The sequence below is a fragment of the Echeneis naucrates genome, chromosome 5 (genome assembly GCF_900963305.1).
Source record: "Echeneis naucrates chromosome 5, fEcheNa1.1, whole genome shotgun sequence".
Classification (NCBI taxonomy): domain Eukaryota; kingdom Metazoa; phylum Chordata; class Actinopteri; order Carangiformes; family Echeneidae; genus Echeneis; species Echeneis naucrates.
In genome coordinates this window covers 3,303,774-3,323,517 of record NC_042515.1, presented here as the reverse complement: position 1 = coordinate 3,323,517, position 19,744 = coordinate 3,303,774, and the positions used below count along the sequence as shown (strand labels likewise).

General features: G+C 41.6%; 2 protein-coding genes across 3 annotated transcripts; one reads left to right on the top strand and one right to left on the bottom strand.

Annotated features, from left to right (window-relative positions):
* Positions 1-13,262: 13,262 nt before the first annotated feature.
* Positions 13,263-17,371, bottom strand: ccdc51 (coiled-coil domain containing 51). Of its 2 annotated transcripts, none has more exons than XM_029502589.1 (7): positions 17,274-17,371; positions 16,672-16,764; positions 16,399-16,588; positions 16,117-16,254; positions 15,655-15,819; positions 15,287-15,493; positions 13,263-14,945 (listed from the first exon to the last, which is right to left on the bottom strand). In XM_029502589.1, exons 2-7 carry the CDS (start codon positions 16,674-16,676, stop codon positions 14,364-14,366), a joined length of 1,287 nt encoding a protein of 428 aa, XP_029358449.1. In that variant the 5' UTR covers positions 16,677-16,764; positions 17,274-17,371; the 3' UTR covers positions 13,263-14,363. The 2 variants fall into 2 exon arrangements, with proteins under 2 accessions (XP_029358449.1, XP_029358450.1); XM_029502590.1 differs by having other exon boundaries at positions 16,399-16,582.
* Positions 17,372-17,406: 35 nt separating this feature from the next.
* Positions 17,407-19,648, top strand: tma7 (translation machinery associated 7 homolog). The gene is made up of 4 exons (XM_029502231.1): positions 17,407-17,539; positions 18,064-18,119; positions 18,431-18,518; positions 19,027-19,648. The coding sequence occupies exons 1-4, from the start codon at positions 17,524-17,526 to the stop codon at positions 19,059-19,061; spliced, it is 195 nt and encodes a 64-aa protein (XP_029358091.1). The 5' UTR covers positions 17,407-17,523; the 3' UTR covers positions 19,062-19,648.
* The last annotated feature ends 96 nt before the right edge of the window (positions 19,649-19,744 follow it).

The window sequence follows — 19,744 nt, the reverse complement described above, 5'->3', positions numbered from 1 at the left end:
CTAACACTGTGTTGGTCTCTAACTGTGTGGTTCTCTAACTGTGTCGGTCTCTAACTGTGTCGTTCTCTAACACTGTGTTGGTCTCTAACTGTGTGGTTCTCTAACTGTGTCGGTCTCTAACTGTGTCGTTCTCTAACACTGTGTTGGTCTCTAACTGTGTGGTTCTCTAACACTGTGTTGGTCTCTAACTGTGTCGGTCTCTAACTGTGTCGTTCTCTAACACTGTGTTGGTCTCTAACTGTGTTGGTCTCTAACTGTGTGTGGTTCTCTAACTGTGTGTGGTTCTCTAACTGTGTGTGGTTCTCTAACTGTGTTGGTCTCTAACTGTGTTGGTCTCTAACTGTGTTGGTCTCTAACTGTGTGTGGTTCTCTAACTGTGTCGGTCTCTAACTGTGTGTGGTTCTCTAACTGTGTTGGTCTCTAACTGTGTGTGGTTCTCTAACTGTGTTGGTCTCTAACTGTGTTGGTCTCTAACTGTGTTGGTCTCTAACTGTGTTGGTCTCTAACTGTGTGTGGTTCTCTAACTGTGTGGTTCTCTAACTGTGTGTGGTTCTCTAACTGTGTTGGTCTCTAACTGTGTGTGGTTCTCTAACTGTGTTGGTCTCTAACTGTGTGTGGTTCTCTAACTGTGTTGGTCTCTAACTGTGTTGGTCTCTAACTGTGTGTGGTTCTCTAACTGTGTTGGTCTCTAACTGTGTAGGTCTCTAACTGTGTTGGTCTCTAACTGTGTGTGGTTCTCTAACTGTGTTGGTCTCTAACTGTGTGTGGTTCTCTAACTGTGTGTGGTTCTCTAACTGTGTTGGTCTCTAACTGTGTTGGTCTCTAACTGTGTTGGTCTCTAACTGTGTGTGGTTCTCTAACTGTGTCGGTCTCTAACTGTGTGTGGTTCTCTAACTGTGTTGGTCTCTAACTGTGTGTGGTTCTCTAACTGTGTTGGTCTCTAACTGTGTGTGGTTCTCTAACTGTGTTGGTCTCTAACTGTGTGTGGTTCTCTAACTGTGTTGGTCTCTAACTGTGTGTGGTTCTCTAACTGTGTCGGTCTCTAACTGTGTCGGTCTCTAACAGTGTTGGTCTCTAACTGTGTGTGGTTCTCTAACTGTGTTGGTCTCTAACTGTGTTGGTCTCTAACTGTGTGTGGTTCTCTAACTCTGTGTGGTTCTCTAACTGTGTGGTTCTCTAACTGTGTGTGGTTCTCTAACACATTGTCGGTCTCTAACACTGTGTGGTTCTCTAACACTGTGTGGTTCTCTAACTGTGTGTGGTTCTCTAACTCTGTGTGGTTCTCTAACACTGTGTGGTTCTTTAACTGTGGTGGTCTCTAACTGTGTGGTTCTCTAACTGTGTGTGGTTCTCTAACTCTGTGTGGTTCTCTAACACTGTGTGGTTCTTTAACTGTGGTGGTCTCTAACTGTGTGGTTCTCTAACTGTGTGTGGTTCTCTAACTGTGTGGTTCTCTAACTGTGTGTGGTTCTCTAACTGTGTGGTTCTCTAACACTGTGTGGTTCTCTAACTGTGTGGTTCTCTAACTGTGTGGTTCTCTAACACTGTGTGGTTCTCTAACTGTGTGGTTCTCTAACTGTGTGTGGTTCTCTAACTGTGTGGTTCTCTAACTGTGTGGTTCTCTAACTGTGTGTGGTTCTCTAACTGTGTGGTTCTCTAACACTGTGTGGTTCTCTAACTGTGTGTGGTTCTCTAACTGTGTGGTTCTCTAACTGTGTGGTTCTCTAACAGTGTTGGTCTCTAACTGTGTGTGGTTCTCTAACTGTGTGGTTCTCTAACTGTGTCGGTGTCACACACGTCTGTCAGACACTAATTGGTCTGAGCTACAGTTTTGAGGGTCCAGGTTCAGATCAGGCTTGTGTCAGAATGAAATACAACACAATCCTGATGATGTTTGATATAATTACCATCAGCACAAAGACAAAAAGCCCTGACATCACTGGATTATTAAAGAACAAATATTTGTAAACTGAAGAATGATGGCATGCTGTGTGTGGCTGATTCTGAAGTGAGAAAATGAAAAAGTTCCTGTCGTCCATTAGACATCTGGTTCGTGTTCCTCTGAGGAGTCTAAGCTCGGTGAGCTGCACTAAAAGCTCTGATTAATCCTTTGGGTGCTTTTGGCCGGGGCTGTTTCACCCGTCAGCTGAGCACAGGCCGGGTGGGGCGAGACAGAAGAACTGATGTCACTTAAGGGCCTTACTATTATTTTTTTTTTTTTTCTTTGTGTGGAAACACGTTTGCAAGCAGAGCTGTTCTCATAGTTTACATCGCCTGGAAAGAAACGCAAAAACTGAAGTTTCAAGCCTACAATCATTAAACGACACCAACACAAACTTCCCAGCTTGTTTTATTTTTCAATTAAAAAAGCAGAAGCTGTCTAGACCCTCGTGTTGATTTAACTTGATCCAGTTTGTCTGCTCTCACTTGTCCAGTTGGGCGAGCCGTCGCTGACAAACTTCATCTCTTTGAATAGCATCTTTGTGCCGTTGTTACCCAATCAGTGTAAGACTTCAGCTGTGTTGTTGTGGTTTGGTTTTTTTCAGGATAAGTTACACAATTTAAGACTTTTTGGTTGACACACAAAGAATCGGCCGCCTGAATGTGAGACTTGATCTAATTTTTCTGCAGCTGGTGACTGTAACATCCAGCTATCTCTCATCAAATCTACTTCCTGATGCAAATAAGATTTGGGTTTGCGGGAACAATTAAGTAAATGTCACTTTGAGGTGCACCTGAACGAGACCTTGACATGTTTGTTCATGTGAAAAAATCTGCAGGACGGTTTCAGGCGGATAGCTCGGACTGCTTTTGGTGTGAAAGCCGAGTCTAACGATACCTTTGGGAAACCCGACGCGTTTGGGTGCGAGTCGTGGCGTAATCCCGTCCAGGAAGCCGTCTTTTGTCCCCCGTGTGAGCGTCCCAGCACCGACGTCACCGGGATGTGCTTCCAACAGCGGAGATCACAGGCAGAGGATGAACAGATCAGGCCGGGACAAAAGGCCCGCAAAGGGTTAAAAGTACACAAAGCATTCCTCCTCTGGCTTGTTTTCCAGGAACAGAGGGAACATTTGAACAAGGCCGAGAGACGGTGAGGTACAGTGGACAGACACAGGACGGGCTTTTAAACCTCTCACAGCCCAAAGAAAACAGCATCGGACGAGATGTGCAGCGTAAGACATTTTACACGGATGTGTGTCTCCAGCAGCTCCGGACGGGGACGCACACTGAAGGCTCAGTTTACGGTTTGTCTCTGATCCACCAGGAATCACATCGTTTTTACAGTGTGGCGTTTAAAAACATATTCAAGAGCATAGTTTACAGCCTGACACGTGAGAAAACGAATAATACAACCAATTCTGAAATATTACACAACAAACATGTTTATTTCTGCTGTACAGTTGAATATTTCAACATGAGAGTCCACAGTCTTCACGCAAGCTTTATTTTTCAGCTGCTTGAGTCAATAACTTCCTCACACAAACATCATATCTGAAAAACAGTCATCAGTTTGTTTAATATTAGCTTTGAATCCCCAAAAGTGGAAAATAAAATAAATCTCCGATCAGTGGCTGAGGTCAGAGAGATGCTGATTCACTGGCAGCAGAAAACAGAAAAGAAGAAGTCAACCGCCTCACGAGTCGAAGCTGTAAAGCTGACAGTTTGAGGAAGAGGAACCAATCTGTTCATGATGATTCAGCTCAGATTGGTTTCGGTTAATGGACTTTTCTTTTTCCTTTTCAGGCCCGTTGTTGGATTCTGGGATCATCATTTCAATTAGCACGTTTTACAGGAGCATCAGCAGGATCAGGAGGGGAGACAAAATAAAACTTTATTGTTGAAGGCTAAAGGTTTGAGCTGATCGTTTTCTTTTGTGCAAGAAGTGACAACATTTTTCTTGCGAGACAAATGTTGACATCGAGACAAATCGTAATGGTTTGCTTTTGTCTCCGGCTGAGAAATGTGGTTTTAGCCATTTAGACTGGAGACAGGGTGTTGACAATTGGATTAAAACATTACATAAATAGGATTATGTAATGCATCGCTTTTATGCAGAGCGGCGCACTGATTAGTGGTGATGTAACACTTTGCTGATGGGGCTCATCAGAAGAGGCCTCTGAGGTTTTGGTATAATTTCTAAATTAAATTAAAGTCTGATTTTATTAGTCACATCTTACAACACATCTCTATTCCTCTATTTCACCCAAAGTAAATAAAATCTATTTCACATTAAAATCGATCATTGATATGATATTTCGGCTTAAAGCTTAAAATCAGCAATATCCATAAAAATATAGATTGTGTAGATAAAATCGTTGATTCCATAAATGTGTGCTGTCTAAATGAAGGACAAAGGGCGTGCTCGCCGACAGAGAAGCCTGAAAATTGTTGACGTTCATCTTTTGGAGCAGATTCTCAGAGACCTTTGACCCTTTAAGAGTTTCCTCCAACCTGAGAAGGTGATTTTGATTTAGGCACAAAAACCTTCATTGTGTTGTGGAAGACGCCTGTTTGAGTGCACATTACACAACAACGTGGATGCCAAGAAGTGCGTTCTGATGTATGTGAGCTATGCTGCGGGTCGGGCCGTGTCTGATGTGCTGGTGAACTTTAGTTAAGGATCAAGATAAAAAAAAAAAACAACAAACAAGACTATTTATCTGATGAATCTTCACTAACATTGTTCAGACGCAGTGTTTTTTTTTTTACTTCAGTCTGTTACAACGTCCCATTTTTGTGAGATTTAAAGTCCATATAAATAATTTCTTCTACAATGTTGTGGCAGAAAATGTCTGTCACCTTTCTTCCTCTAAATCTAAATAAGTGTGTGGTCCACTTTACGTTGACGGTTGTCTGGAGCTGGTAGGCCTCAGAATGCAGGTATGTACAGGTGTGTTTCAGGCACGGCCCCTGAGGTATGTGAAGCCGGGACATATATCATATCACACCATAATCATGCTGTCAGAGTTAACAACTGGAGGAACAGACTTAACCAGATTTACATTCAGCTGCAGATCTGAGCTTCTAAACTCACACATTTCTGCTTCCATTTATGTTGAACTGCAACATCCTTTTGCCACAAATGAGATTTTTTTTTCAAGACACGATTTTTCACAAACAGCTTTGAGAATCTGAGAGAACGTACTAAGATGTCATTTCTGTCTTTGTGTGCCATCACTGTTCTGGTTTTGTCAAGAAGTGGGACGAATTTATGAGTGCAACAGCTTCCAAATGCAAATGCAAGAGGAATGTTAAGCCTCCCCGAGGCTACAGCTCAGTCTGCAGCATCGACAAAATAAAGCGCAGAAAATCTCCAATCGTATTTTTTTGGTTCTGTTTTTTGTTTTTGACTTTTCAGAATAAAAAAAAGTCACCCTTAGGCTGCTTTTAACTCCCAAAACTGTTGTGTAGAGATATATATGAAAAGATAGTTTGATGTGTTTGCGTTTGTACAGGCATGGTTGTGTGTCTGTGCTATGTAACAATGATAAAAACAACAACAGCAATGATAATAATGATGACAACAACAACAACAACAATATATAAATATATATATATAAAACGCAGACTTATGTGTGAAATGTTTTGTGTGAACGTCTTAGTGTTTTGTATGTCAACACTTTCAGGTAGGTCACGACGGTGAGAATGAGGTGACGGGGAAATGTGATGACTGCAGCACAGATCGGCCTCCGAGCTAAAGTCACAGTGTCTGAAGACGTCGTGTCCTTTACGCTGCAAAGAAAACGCATTTGAAGGCTCTGAAAGTGATTTTAGGCTAATGAAGGCTTTAAAGCCAAAGAGGGTCAAACACACCTCGTTTATTTCCAATAGACGTCTCTGACTGACTCTTTCTCGACAGATCCTGGATGTTTTCATCTGTCAGCCTCGCCTCATTGATCTCTTCTTCACACCCACTTCACGCTTCAATCTTATCTCTGCTGTAAATTCCTCCTCTGCACCATCTTTGACTCATTAACATTGAAGTTAACAATTACAAGGCTGTTTTTCTTGTTTTCTTCCATTCCAGGATGCTGTTTTACAAAAGATAACACACCCATTTAACCGCACGGACAGAGTTCATCCAATCTCTTTTCAGGTGGAGGAATCCAACCCAAAAAAAACACATAATACTCAAATGCCATCTCAGAATCTGCCGCCACATGATGCATAGTTTTATAACTGTTATAGGCCATTTTTCCGTACAAATGAATGACATACAGTACAGCTCAAAAGTTTGGACACACCTTCTCATTCAAATGAATCGAAATATGTTTTTGTACATTTTTATCTTTGTACATTTTGTTTCTTTAAATATGTCTGCATTCTTTTTTATTGTTTTATGTCTGATCACTTACTGCTGAAACATCCAGTCCTAATTGAACAATCAGTGTCTCTGTCTTCAAATTACTCTCAAAAGGAAACGAATGCGGCGACATGGGAGGTTGAAGTTTGGAATGAGGTTTGCGCTTAAGTAATCTAAAATTTACAAAAATTAAAATGAGGTCCGAGTTTTCCTAAACCAGAATTATCTTTCCGATTTTTTGCCTTTTCCAAGAGCAGCAGAGCGGAAAATAAAGAGCCAACTGCTGTTTTCATTTCAGGCTTCAGCTGGATTCAGATTTTAAAAACAAACATTTCCTTTGTGACTTTTCTTTGTGTATATCTCTCCGGTTGATTATTGCTAACATGTTGCCCTTCTCGTTTCTCCTCCTTTTGTTTTGTCCGCCTTCAAAGCCAAACAAAAGGACAACAGACCTTTCAACAGCGTTGCTGAGGAACAGACTCATCGGTTGGAGAGGCGGCAGCCGTCAAGATCAAACCTGTCCTGGTTGATCTCGCATTAATGTGAGCAGTTCAGGCTGTGAGCGGAGGGGAGAGGCCGACAGTTGGCATTTCTGAGGTTCCTACGGTGGCCCAGAGAACAAAAACACAATGCAACACAATACAGAGACTCACAACGCAGCAAAGTACAGAAACACACTGCAACACAAATGACGATTGATGACGCAATAATCCGACTGGAACGCACCAGTCAGTAAATATGTACAAGAAAATGGATGATCCAGCTTTCATGTCACTTTACTGCTACAACCAGCAGAAGTAGTTAGCTTAGCTTAGCTTAGCTTCCAACAGACAACGAAGCCAACTAGCTTTATTAAATGCTAACAAAAATCATGCAGCAATTATTCTTAATGGACTATAATTTAAATAATTTAAATAATTAAAAAAAATTGAAGTTATGTTGATTTGAAGAACTACAGACTGCGACCATGAACTCACGAGGAAATGATCAGTGAGCTGATAATTAAAATAACGTAAATGTAAATGAACTACAGTAAGAATCCTTCTTATGACTTTTAATTGGTGTGTTTGTTTCAGTTTGATGATCTGCTGACTTCTTTTTACAACCAGTGATGGTTTAAGGCTCTTAGCATCGACTTCACTTTACATCTTTAAACACGGTCGATAAACTTTCCTCTTTGCTGAGTGAAGAATAAACAAAATTACCTCTTTCACAACTCAAACGGCTCCCAACAAAGAAAACACAGAGTGCATCGGCGCAGATGGACGTGTCTAGACACACGGCCTCACATGTTTGACCCTGTGAAGCCTCGTCAATGAGCAGACACACACACACACACACACACACAAATCCCTCTGAACCTTGTGAACTCCATCAGGCTTCGATAGAACAGAAAACAGTTCACTTGCCTTCAGACTTTCTGTCATCCTTTTAAATCTGCTCCTTCCTTTTTTCAGTAATATTATACAACCATATTACGGAGCACGCACTGAAACTGGTCCTGAAGGTTTTTTTCTCCTGCGCCGTTGGCCAGTTTTCACAATTTAAGCCTCTTTGGCGATGAACAAAGAAAGTTGTGCTGTTCAGAGGATTTTACAGGACCTGCAGGCTCAACATGACATTATTAACCTAAATAGCAGAATTTCACAATAAAGCAGGCTAACATTAAGCTGCCTTGTCTACATTTATGGTCCGTGCCAGGAAACCAAACGATTTAAATGAACCAATTCACAGAAGAGCGGTCAAATGTCAGTCAGAGTCAGAGTTATGCCAGAATCTTGCTGATGGCGACAAAAAGCTTCTGTTCAAGGTTAAACCGTGTGATTTAGAAAAAATCTAATTTGTATGTATGTTGTATAATCATTCCAGCCTGGAAAAAGAACGGTTCAGATAAATCATTAAGAGCCCAAAATGAACATGATGAGTGTATGTAAACGTCTGTCTGTGTATACTTTCTCTGTTCACTCTGAAAAACAAAAAACAGACATTTCATTTCCTAATTTAATTGTGAAAACGATGTCTACCAGAAAAACCAAAATTTCCATCTTTGTCCGATCTGATGCTCTGTTGGCTGTGACATCACCCAGTGGAGCCAATAGGAGCGGGCCGATGTAACGACGTGACTAACAAAGATGGAGGATGAGAATCGACGGATAAACACACAGAAGAAAAGCAGCAAAGCTCCAAACACGACGTTAAGGGGTTAAATTCGCTTGAGGTCGTTACCTTATCTGACAGAAAGAGAACTTTGTCTGGATAAAACTGGATTCACGACGAATCACACAAAAAAGCTGAAATGAATTACCTACTTCTCTCTCTTGTTTTACAGTTCAACACCTTTGACCTCATTTCTGTGGACGAAACTTTGATCTTCGCTGTGACGCAGCAGTTTTCATTTCATTTAAAGTTTTTTCTTCAGTTCGAATTCAGTTTTTCCACCTCTGAATTAAAATATAGGCAGAGTCAGTGTGTGTTTGTGTTAGTGTTCAGGGGATCAGCAGAAACATCACAGATGATCAATTCGGTTTTCACTTTCGTATAAACCCTCCTTTAGTTTCAGTCATTTTAAAGAAGCTGGCTTTATGTTTCCTTGTGTGTCCTCTTTGTGTTGTTGTTGGTGGGTTTATCTCATCAGGACACACCCATTTCCTGTCACCTTCATCAGCCTCCGCATTCACTTCCTGGTTTTTGGTCCAGTTTTTTATGGACTGAATCCGTTATTTATTCAGGGAAGGTCAATCGAGAGCAAGCTCTCTTTCCTGATGACGGCCTGATTACAAAACACATGAAAGACAAGCACAATACAGCAATTAATTACGATGACATTCAGATTGTAGAACAATAGGCATTTAAAAATATTCAAAGGAATAAGACTCTCTCGAAAAGCAGTCCTCCTTGCGTTATGGGTGTTTAAAATCAAAACGTCCTTTGAACACGTAATGAAACTGGTAAGACATGCAGGAAAAAGCTGTGGCCGATAAAAATCGTCCCTCCTGACAGTTAAAGATAGCCATCCTGCATTTACATGAAGAACACACTGAAGCCGTCGTCTGCATCACATCCATCGACGTGCACGCACGCTTTTCTACATCTGACTCTGTAACTCATCCAAGAGCAGCCAGCGTGAAGGGACGAGCTGATTTATTCCCCATCATAACACAACAGTAATAAAGATAAAGTCAGCCGGTGAAGGACGGCTCGCTCTGCTTTCAGCCAGAAACCTGCTATTTGTTGAGCAACGAGTGAACAGAAGCTGACTGAATCACAGATGGATTATAAGAGTCCAGGTCTGAAAGTGAAGCCGATGCTGAATGCTTCTCACATGATCTATCAGCCTCCATGTTCATGATCTCAGTCTCCAGTTGAAAATTTTCTTCAATGGGACCATAAATTTCTTTTCTAAATTCTAAACTCGCGGTATTCATTACCAAACCTCAGTTCCACCCTCTGGTTTCAAAAACCAAGCCAGCGACGGCCAAACTGCAAAGTGGAGGCTTCAGTTCACGACGTCACTGTTGGCTGACATACTTTACATGAAAACAATAAGAAAATGAAACGCAGAATAAAACACAAGCAGCTGATGAACATTTCAACTTTGCATTTGAAGATTCCAAAATATTTCCGTGCCAGCTAACAGAGCTCTTACAACAGACATGATTTATAAAAGTGAATTTAAAGCAAAACAGGCCAAGGGTGATAAACCTTTCCACAATTAACAGCGTTATCAGCCATGTTTGATCCTTAAAGGTAATAAAAGTCAAATTACAAACACTGTTCGAGGGCTGTAATCCTTCCACCATCCACCAAAGAAGTCCCTGAAGGGTAAAAAAGACGATCATCTTCACCGGTTGTATCAACCAGATTTTTATTATCATTATTTTCTAAGAATTTTTAATAATAAATACATTAGCTAACTACATATAACTTTTCAAGCCAGCTGTTACAAACAGTCATAATAACACCTCCTGTTTGCTGATAAATGTAAAAGTCATTGTCACATGATGGTTTGTCTTCAAAGGTTTTTCACAGCTTCTCCATTAAAGGAGCTTCTGAACTGTCAATAAAGCAAAATGCATCACTGAGTGTGTCTCTGCTGCTCAAACAGACATCGAGAAGTCACCTCAGGCCACGGCGTCGGGAGAAGAGCTACATTAAGGGGTTAAATTTTCATTCACTCGGCTTGTAATGACAAACACAATTATCTGGAGGTGACAGAAAGGCGACAGCGCTGACAGGGTTAGAAATCACACACTGATAATTGTGCTGCTTGTGTGTGTATGTGTTGTGTTTCAGAGCCTGAACCAGGACAACAAAATGGTGTTGAACAATGAGCTCATGCATCACTGCGAGCGAAACCTTTCGCACTGTCACCTGATCAAAAACACAACAAGAGCGTTGTGTGCGCTTTAACTTCATCTGACCTTCGAGCCATCTCAAGGGTCTCGAAGTAAAATAAATAAATAAAGAAATCACATGAATTTTATAGCAGCATGAGTGAATGAATACCGTCTTATGAACAGAAGCTGAAGGGGTGAACTGTGTTCTGCTGTCATGTAATGTGATTTTCACAAATATATCAGTGTCACTGCTCAGATGGGAAAAGTGAACTGAAAGGCTTTTAAATGAAGAGCAACATTGACATTTGGCAGAAGACAAAAAAGTTCATAGATATGCACGTGCAAATGCTGAATTTCTGCTGTACTCTCCATTCTGAAACGGAGCAAGCCAACTCTGCCTCCAATCGTTTTCATTCCTGTGATTCCATTTCCTCAGCACTCATCTGATCCGCCTACCAGTGTGGGAAATTCAGTTTGATCAGAAAAGGTTTTGTGCAAAACAGAAGAAGAAAATCATATACAGGAAAGGAGAACAGCAGAACTGATTGGCTGCTGAAGGGGATGAATAAAAAGGAGTGACCTTCTAAATAACCTTAAGAGGATCAGTTGAACTGGAGTACTAAAATAGAATAATAATCTTGGTTACACACACACACACACAAAAATAAATAATAGAATAATTATATGAAGAAAATTACATAAAAAGGTCAATTATTTTTCTTTACTTTTTGTTCTCATCTGTTTTACATCGGCAGATTGATTGGACCAAACGGTGTCCTTCAGTCAGTCAGTCGGGAGTTTTCGTCCTGAATGAAATGAGACACCGTGCCGACTGACCTGTTTTCCAGCAGTAAATCATTAACACCTGATCACGTGACCAAAACACCAAACACCTGAAGGAAAAACCTGAGGCCTCCGGGGGATGAAAGGCCGCCTGCAGGTTTCTCACATGACAAACACTAATCAGGCCATTTAGTTTACAGCTGTGTGTGCCATTGTACTTCTGTAGGGAGGAAAAAGGTAGAAAGGTGAATTAGATGTGTGGATGAGCTACCAAAGGTCACAGGTTCAGTGTGTTTATCTGAAGGTGAAGGTGACTTTGTTATAAAACACATTCAGCACGTCGAGGTGTGCTTCTCCCATTTCATCCCTGGATCTTTTCGTTTTCACACGCAGACTCCTTTTTTCACATACGCAGCAGTAAAGAATATGTAAGCTGAAGAACAGCATTTACCTCCAACGGTGTGATTAGATACTATCACAGATCAGACGTCTTCGAAACGATCCGACGGGATAAAGAGTGACTTCCCTCTTTTACTTTTGTGGTGACCTGAATGTTTCGATCCACATGATCCTTCCCAGACTGCTTATTCAACGTGAGCCGTAAAGAGGTTTAGAAAAAGAGCAGCGTTTGTTCTACTGATCCCCGACATCACAATCAGCACACAACAGTGTGTGTTTGTGTGTGTCTGCCATCAGTTAGTCACAGTGCTAAGTAAAGGCCGAACACCTGTTGTGGTGGATTTACAGGACAGAGACAATGGAGAGCGGGAAAACGTTCCAACGTCCAAAAGTATGTGGACACGAGTCTTATTGCACATTTTAACACAACCGAAGACGCTTTAACTGAGCTCAGAAGTTCAGCACAATAATCTTACATCTAAAATTCAACAGCTGCTAAATATGAAATATTCCGTGCTGCTTCACTCCAACACTTGTGTGCTTTGTTCACAGGAGAACACCTCAGTTGTGTACTGCTGATATAATATTACTGTATTATATTTATTGTAGCTGCAGCTGAGCAGACATCTATGTCATTTAACACCCGTCAGCACGGCTGGCGGAAGAACAATACCTGTTCTTGTTCTGGGAACTGCATATTGTTTTCCTGAAAGATTACAGCTGTGTCTATATACTTTTGGCAATGCCGTGAGAAGATACACACAGAGTTGTGTGTCCTTGCTCTTTGCAGAGAGACAGTGGCAGCAGGTTAATGAAGAGATGAGGTGAAAAAAAAAACGTCGGCAGGTTTCCCTCCTGTAACAGGATCAGGTGCTGCGTCCTGCTGGCTGCCAGCAGATATTACAATCCTCCTGAAAGTAATTTAACCCTCGTCCTCATATTGTGTGTTCAACATCAAACTTTTAAACCTCCACACAAACAGCTTAGTGCATCAGATAAGTCAGACACATAAATTCAAACAACAGCGCCGACGCTTCAAGGAGGTTTTTGGGGTTTTTGGGAGTCGGCAGCACTGACGCCAAACGTCAAACCTCATGAAAGCTCGAGGTGTTGTTGACTAATTATTCTTTTTGGTTTGGGATGGACATACACATTTAAAAATAATCCTCGTCTTTATGTTTGATTTAATGGTCCAATTTCATGGAGCTCAAATATTCAGTCAACAGACAGACCAGTTTTGAAAGTTGAAATGTTTTAGGTCATTTTTGTGTCTTCAGCCTACCAGACATGACTTCTTGTATTTTGGGGTTTAAAATCATATAACATACATGAAAGAGAAAATATCTTTCCATGCTTTACTCTTTATGACACTTTGTAGAGTAAATGATTTTGGATTCAGCAGACCAACAGATTATAAAACTCATCATCAGCCCTGAACCAGAACTGGCTGTGTATAAATAAACAGGAAAGATAAACTTCCCTTTTTCTTCATCAGGGACTCCAACAAACATTTGAACATTTAATTCAGCTCAGCAATACGACAAACAGACCGGCACTAACATGAAAACACTTCAACAGGAAATCTGCCTAACTTCATTTCCATTTTCTCCTGCCGAAGGCTCATATGAATTTTCCTTTATTGGATTACATGCAGAGGTCAGTGAGGACCGCAGCAATCAAAGCCAATCAAACATTTGAAACTATTTAATTTATATTTGTAAATTCACTTCACAATCATTTCTCACATTAATCTCAAAAAAACTGTTTTCTGATCTGGTCAACCTGGTCAATCTAAACAAACATATTTCTGGTTCCTCTGAGTTCTTTTCACATCATTAGTGTATATTTAGTGCGGTTTTATATTGAAGCAGACAGGAAGTAGAGCCCAGATCTGGTCCCAATGAGGTTTAGATGGTCCGACTAATGGTCATTTTAAGGCGGAATGAAGAGCCATGGTTAAACACTCACTTGGCACATAAGTCCATTAATAATGTTCTCCTCAATCAGCTCCATCCTGTTTTATTTCATAGCCATTAAAGTAACGCTAAAACCTCTCCAGACATAGTGAGTCACAGGTGTTGATATTGGTACTGTTTGTTAAATGAATCGAGTGTGTGACTCTGAGCGACAGGTACACAATGAAAAAAAAAAAAAACCCACAACACAACATTTAGTTAAACTGCTGTTAAACCGCTAAAGGCCTCTAATTATCTGACTCCTTCTGAAGCACAGTTAAAAATGTGCCGCAGCTGTGAATCAGACTTTTTCAAAATAAAATCAACGCATATAGATTTGGATATTTTTTAATTTGTCTACAGCCTCAACTCTTTATGTCATTAACTTAAGTGAATGAAACATTTATGGCATATCAATGGAAAGGGGATTAAATATTAATGTTGATGAGTGCTCCTCCTTAACTGTTATTGCTATTGAAATATTTAGAAGCCACAAGTTGCTCAGAGCAGCAGCACTGAGCCCAAATCAACACCTATGACCAGCTTCCAGCATCATTGCAGTGCGTGTGAAGATTCAGTCTGGATCTAACCAGTTCCTCTGAGCAGCAGGTAGACAGCAGAGATGGTGATTGCAGTGGCAGTGTAGGTGAACACAGCATTTAACACAGTGTTGGTCCTGATTCGTTCTGCCAGCGTCCTCTGGGTCTCCTCCAGACGCCTCACCGCCCCCTCAGTTTCCCACTGATCCCCCCTCTCTGGTCCCTCCGGTCTCACTAACAGCAGCTCACCTGCCCTTGTTTCGGCCTGAGGTAATGAGTCCAGCAGCCTCCTTACCACAGACACATTAGTCTCAACTCTACCAAGTCCTTTCTCCAGTTTTCCCAGCTGAGGTGAGAGGGACTCCAGGAGGGACTGGGTCCTCTGGCTACTGGTGTGGAGGTCCTTTAAGGCTGACAGAGGTGCAGATGCTGAGTCTGGGATCAGCCCTTCTTTGCCCTGAAGGATGCTGCCCGTCTGTGAGGAGGCATCAGACAGAGCGACCCTGAGGCTGTCTATGAGCATTCGCAGCTCGTCCTGCTGGGAGCGATGGTTTCCAGCCTGGACTCTGAGGGCTTCCTGCAGGCTCTCTGGACCTTTCTGGGCCTCCAGCAGCAGACTCTTCAGCTCCTACAGAGGAACATTGTGAAGATGCGTCAGCTGAAACTAATGGCAGTGTCCTGGTGAAAGTGAAAGGTGCTGAGACAGATTACATATCCAGCACCAGATGTATCTTATTAAGAAAAATAAAAGCAAAAAACAATCCTGGCAGTTGGAGGTTTTTTTGGGAAAATGACATCATGACATCATTTTATTGTGGCTGTAATGAAAACCATTCGGCTGCCAGTTAGTGGAGCCCCACTGCTAAAAGCTCCAGATTGATTCAATGGCCAGTGATAAGTGTGGATGTGTACTGACAGTTCACATCAACCTGCTTTGACTGAACCCAAAAGTTGAACAACGCTCCTCACCTGCAGACGGACACGGTTGATGTACGTTGATCCCATCACACCAATCAGGGCTCCAAGCACCGAGCCAATGATGGACCAGTTCTTGGTCCGTTCTGCTCTCGTCCTCTCCTTCTCGTGGCTTTCCCTGACGGCAGCTGAAAACAAGGCAAACTTCTCCCTCTCTGCGCCCTCAGAGTTCTCATAAGCTGTCCGGAGACGACGCTCTTCCTGCAGTCAGGTGAGAGCACGAATGACCAGTCGGCTTATTGTGAATTCTATCAGACCTCTAATTTCATGAATTGGTTAATTTTCAATGACAATTCTTGATATTCTGATCTGAAACTATCTGCTTCTCTGTTTTATACACTATTTTAATGGTCACAGCTAACCTGTAGCAGTTTGTGCTCCAGCGTGGCCAGCTCCAGGTAGTGAGTCTCCTCTCTGGACACCCTGTCCAGCCTGTCTCGGACCTCCTTCAGTCTACCCTGCAGGGCCTCCAGGCTAACATGAGCCTCACGCACTATCCCTCTGGCCACCATGAAAGCCCCTTCTGCCTAAACACACATACACACCTCAGTCATGCAGCAGTGTCCCTCATCTGTACGCAGACTTCGATATGTAAAAGTGATGAAGTCCCTTCGACACAGATTGTCTGAAACAGCTGAAGACAAATTCCTTCTCAAGGTGATGATCTACATGTTTCCATGAGGTGTTGATTCAACTTTATGATGATTTAGGAAACTCTATTTTGTGCTTAAATTGTGCTTCCAGTTTCTCTCATATTTTGACTCACAGTGAGTGGACTGGAGAGTTGAGGATGGAAGATGAAGAGCTTGTTACTGTTTGCTCACCTCAGTGACTTTGGTCTGAGCCTCTCGGACCTCATTAAGCCCAACAAACTCCTCGTACCTCTCCCACCAGTAGTTGACCATAGCGCTGGCAGTTTGAGCCGACCTCTGACCCCACAGCCGCCCCAACTCACCTGCATGCTATAAGAGGGAGCGAAGGCAGTGTCTCAGTTTGCTTCTGTGTTTCACTGTGCTTCACAGTTACAGTTCCAATAACTTGGTGGTTATCACTTTACTGGCTGTGAAGTTAATGAACTAGAAATTTTGTGAGGAATGCTGCCTTACCTGTAAGGCAGCCATGGCACGCTCCTTTGCTACCTCAGCTCCACCTTTGCCATCGGGAGGAGAGCCAGGCTGATGGGGAGCGCTGTAGGTTTGGACCAGAAGGATTCTGCCGGACACAGATCGAGGCAGAGAGAGGCGGGACAGACAGCATGAGCCATGAGCCCAGAGAGAGAGCTGTGCTCCTCTGTACCTGACACAACAAAGACACTGTTAATCGCCAGCTTTGGTCTATTATTTAGCTCAGAACCGGCAACAATTCTACCCCGTACTTACCTCATTGACAAAGACAGCAGTCAGAAGTGCCGCTTGAAAACTGACAGAGCTTCACTTCTCCTGCAGCTGCAGAACTAACACAGGAACAGACACCTGTGAAACCAACAGTCAGGGTTAAATTAGATGATTCATCTCATGTTGCATCGGTTCAAGTCCTGCAGGTGATGGTGCTGGTCTAAACTGAGAGGAGATGCTGGAACAACCTGCTGAGAAAAATTACCTGCAAGGCTCCTTTTGAAATCCCAAATCCAGTGAAGACCATAACAACAACAACAACAACACAAATATTCTCAGCCTGCCATTGATTTGACATTTGAATTAGCTGTCATTGCCTCCATCTAAAATAAACTAGTGTAATTTAAAGCCCATAATCGCATTTACCTGCAACTATATTTACAACCTGGGGAAACCAGGGAGTCAAAATAATCACACAAACTGTATAAAGATGTTTACAGGAAGGTATTTAAACTATGAAGTTACAATGTCACACAACCAGCCAGCTTTGAGCGCCACGTTTCTATCAGTTAAGGTGACTCCTTAATCACATAAAACAGCCTGAGAAATCCTTTCACACGTATAACAACCTATCGAAATCAATATACCTGTTTTCCACCACGCTGTCTCAGCATCGGATGAAGTTTATTTTTGGCTAACTGATTAGCATCCAGTGTGAAACTGCTAACAGCCGGGTCACGTTTCGCTCAGGCACATTCGGGTCATACTACTTCCGGGTCTGAGGTCACCGGGGTCCTGACAGCGCGGACTAGAGAAGCAGCCGGTCCTCTTCGCTTCAACAACAACAAAAAAAAAATATTTCTCTCGTTTTCACTGTAACTGTGACCAGATTTGAACATGTCCGGCAGGGAAGGTGAGATTTTGTTTCATCAGAGGAAAGTCCTCAAAATCCGGACATTATTAAAAATAACTGCTGACAGCGTGTTTCACGGTGTTCTCCAGCTAGCTGAAGCTAACGGCTCTCTAGCTTCTCTCTCGACAAGCTAAACAAACAAATTCCACATCAGAGTTGTTTGCTGTTTTGCTGTTTATGCGTTTATGCTCACACAGAAGACGTGGTGTTTAAGAAAAGCACGACCGATGAGCCGCCGTTTCAAGTCGTCCGTTTTAAAGGATTCATTATTTAGCTAGCGATTTATCAGCTAGCCATGTTTCTGCTTGTAACTGCAACAACAGATAATATAAGAGTAGCTGTGTTCTTCACGCTCTTGGCACACTGAGTACATTCTGAATGAAAAGCTGCTCTGCCTGAAAATCATTGCTGAACTAATATTTAAGTAGTATGTTTCTTCAAATGAGTTCTCTGTCATTGAGGTTTTATTATATTTACCAGTAATTAGCTGTGAGCTAACAGAATATCTATGAATTTGTCCTCAGGAGGCAAAAAGAAACCTCTGAAAGCACCCAAGAAACAGTCCAAGGAAATGGATGAAGTAAGACTGGAAAGCCATTATAAATCAATACAAAGATGTGATCTGTAATATCAGATAAGTTAGTCCACAAAACTTAAAATGTGCTTCACCTTATATCTAGTGACAATTAAATGTTGGTGTGTTTTTTTTTTTGTTTTTTTTTTGGGCTCTGTGGGAATCTGTGTTAGAAATATCAACCTAAATGGGTTTGAAAAACTTCATGGATTTTTTTTTATTAGTCTTAAATAACTGAGGTTTAAGAGGAACAGAAGACGTGTCATGTCATGAAAGGAGTTCCATTGCAGGGTTGTTAATTGATTGTGTGCCTGCAGGATGAACTTGCCTTCAAGCAGAAGCAAAAGGAAGAACAGAAGGCACTGGAGGCATTGAAGGCCAAAGCCGCAGGAAAAGGACCTTTAGGTAAGACCAAGGCTCTCTTTGGGTGGATTAATCAGGTTTTGTGATAGCCCTGTCCCAGAACAATCATGAAACTGGATTAGTAAACCCTTAGACTTGTCAAAGAATGGTTATCTATGTGGTATTCTTCCTATTGGAACAAAAACAGCGTCACACTGAATAGCACAAACATATTGAATCGTGTTATTAGTCAGGCCATAGTGTCTCCTGTGTTGTGTTACATATAACATTCATTTTAAGTGATGACGTTGGATCAAACTGGATCAGTTTTGTGAAATAACAAACTGATAATAAATTAAGTGCAATAATGTTATATTAAAAACAGTGAGCTAAAGCTCAGAGCCTAAAGGGAAAAAGACTGTCCAAACAGGCAGGATAGTTGATAATTTACATGCAACAGGTAATAGTTCATATGAATTGAAATTAGCCTTCAGTAAGTTAACTAGGCGTGAACCATGTTTAAGATCTCTGGTATTAATTTTGTTTTGTCAATTATCTTTTTCCCCTCCAGGTGGCACCGGCATTAAGAAATCTGGCAAGAAATAAAATCAGAGTGTTGTGATGTCTGTTTGCTCCCGGCTTTGTTTCCTGTTTATGAGATGTTGGTATGTTTGCTGAAAGACTCTAGTTTGCCATGTCATGAGCTCTGTCAAACTCAAATCGCCCCAATGTTTAAAGAAAATGTTCAGGAAGAGTTTATTGATTTTGAGGATTTGAGACAGGGCTGGTGCACACAGTATGGAATTACAGGTTTCACGTTGTGGTATTTGTTCTGGAGGATACTTTACTCAGTCGTACTCAGTGACCATAACTGTAAAATGAGTTTTGGAAACGAAGGGCTGCAGGTTCGAAAAGGAAAGCAGGAAAATATACCAACCTTGTAACTTGTTTCATGTCCATGTGAAACTTCATCAGAATGACAAATCCCCCATGTTCTTTATCATTTTATTGTGAAGAGGGAGATACCAATAAAGTTTTTGTAAGTATTCCTTGTTATTTTTAATTATTAGTTATTTGGAGTAACCTGTCAAAATTCTCAACCATAAAACTGTCTTTAACGTAACAATATGGAGACTTTATTCGTGTTGAAGAAAAAAGAAAATGTTTCAGACCTCAATAAATCATAAATACAGTTTTGGTTTTGTGTTGTGTGTTTTTATGTAGAAATGCAGTGACCTATGGCACACAACCAAGGCTTAAAGTAGTGCGTGAGAAGGAATCAGTCAAAT

Coding starts and splice junctions, on each gene's coding strand:
- ccdc51 (XM_029502589.1), bottom strand. Junction 16,255..16,398: donor GTGCCATGGCTGCCTTACAG/GTAAGGCAGCAT, acceptor TCCCTCTTATAG/CATGCAGGTGAGTTGGGGCG. Junction 15,494..15,654: donor TGGAGCACAAACTGCTACAG/GTTAGCTGTGAC, acceptor ACCTGACTGCAG/GAAGAGCGTCGTCTCCGGAC.
- tma7 (XM_029502231.1), top strand. Junction 18,120..18,430: donor AGTCCAAGGAAATGGATGAA/GTAAGACTGGAA, acceptor GTGTGCCTGCAG/GATGAACTTGCCTTCAAGCA. Junction 18,519..19,026: donor CGCAGGAAAAGGACCTTTAG/GTAAGACCAAGG, acceptor TTTCCCCTCCAG/GTGGCACCGGCATTAAGAAA.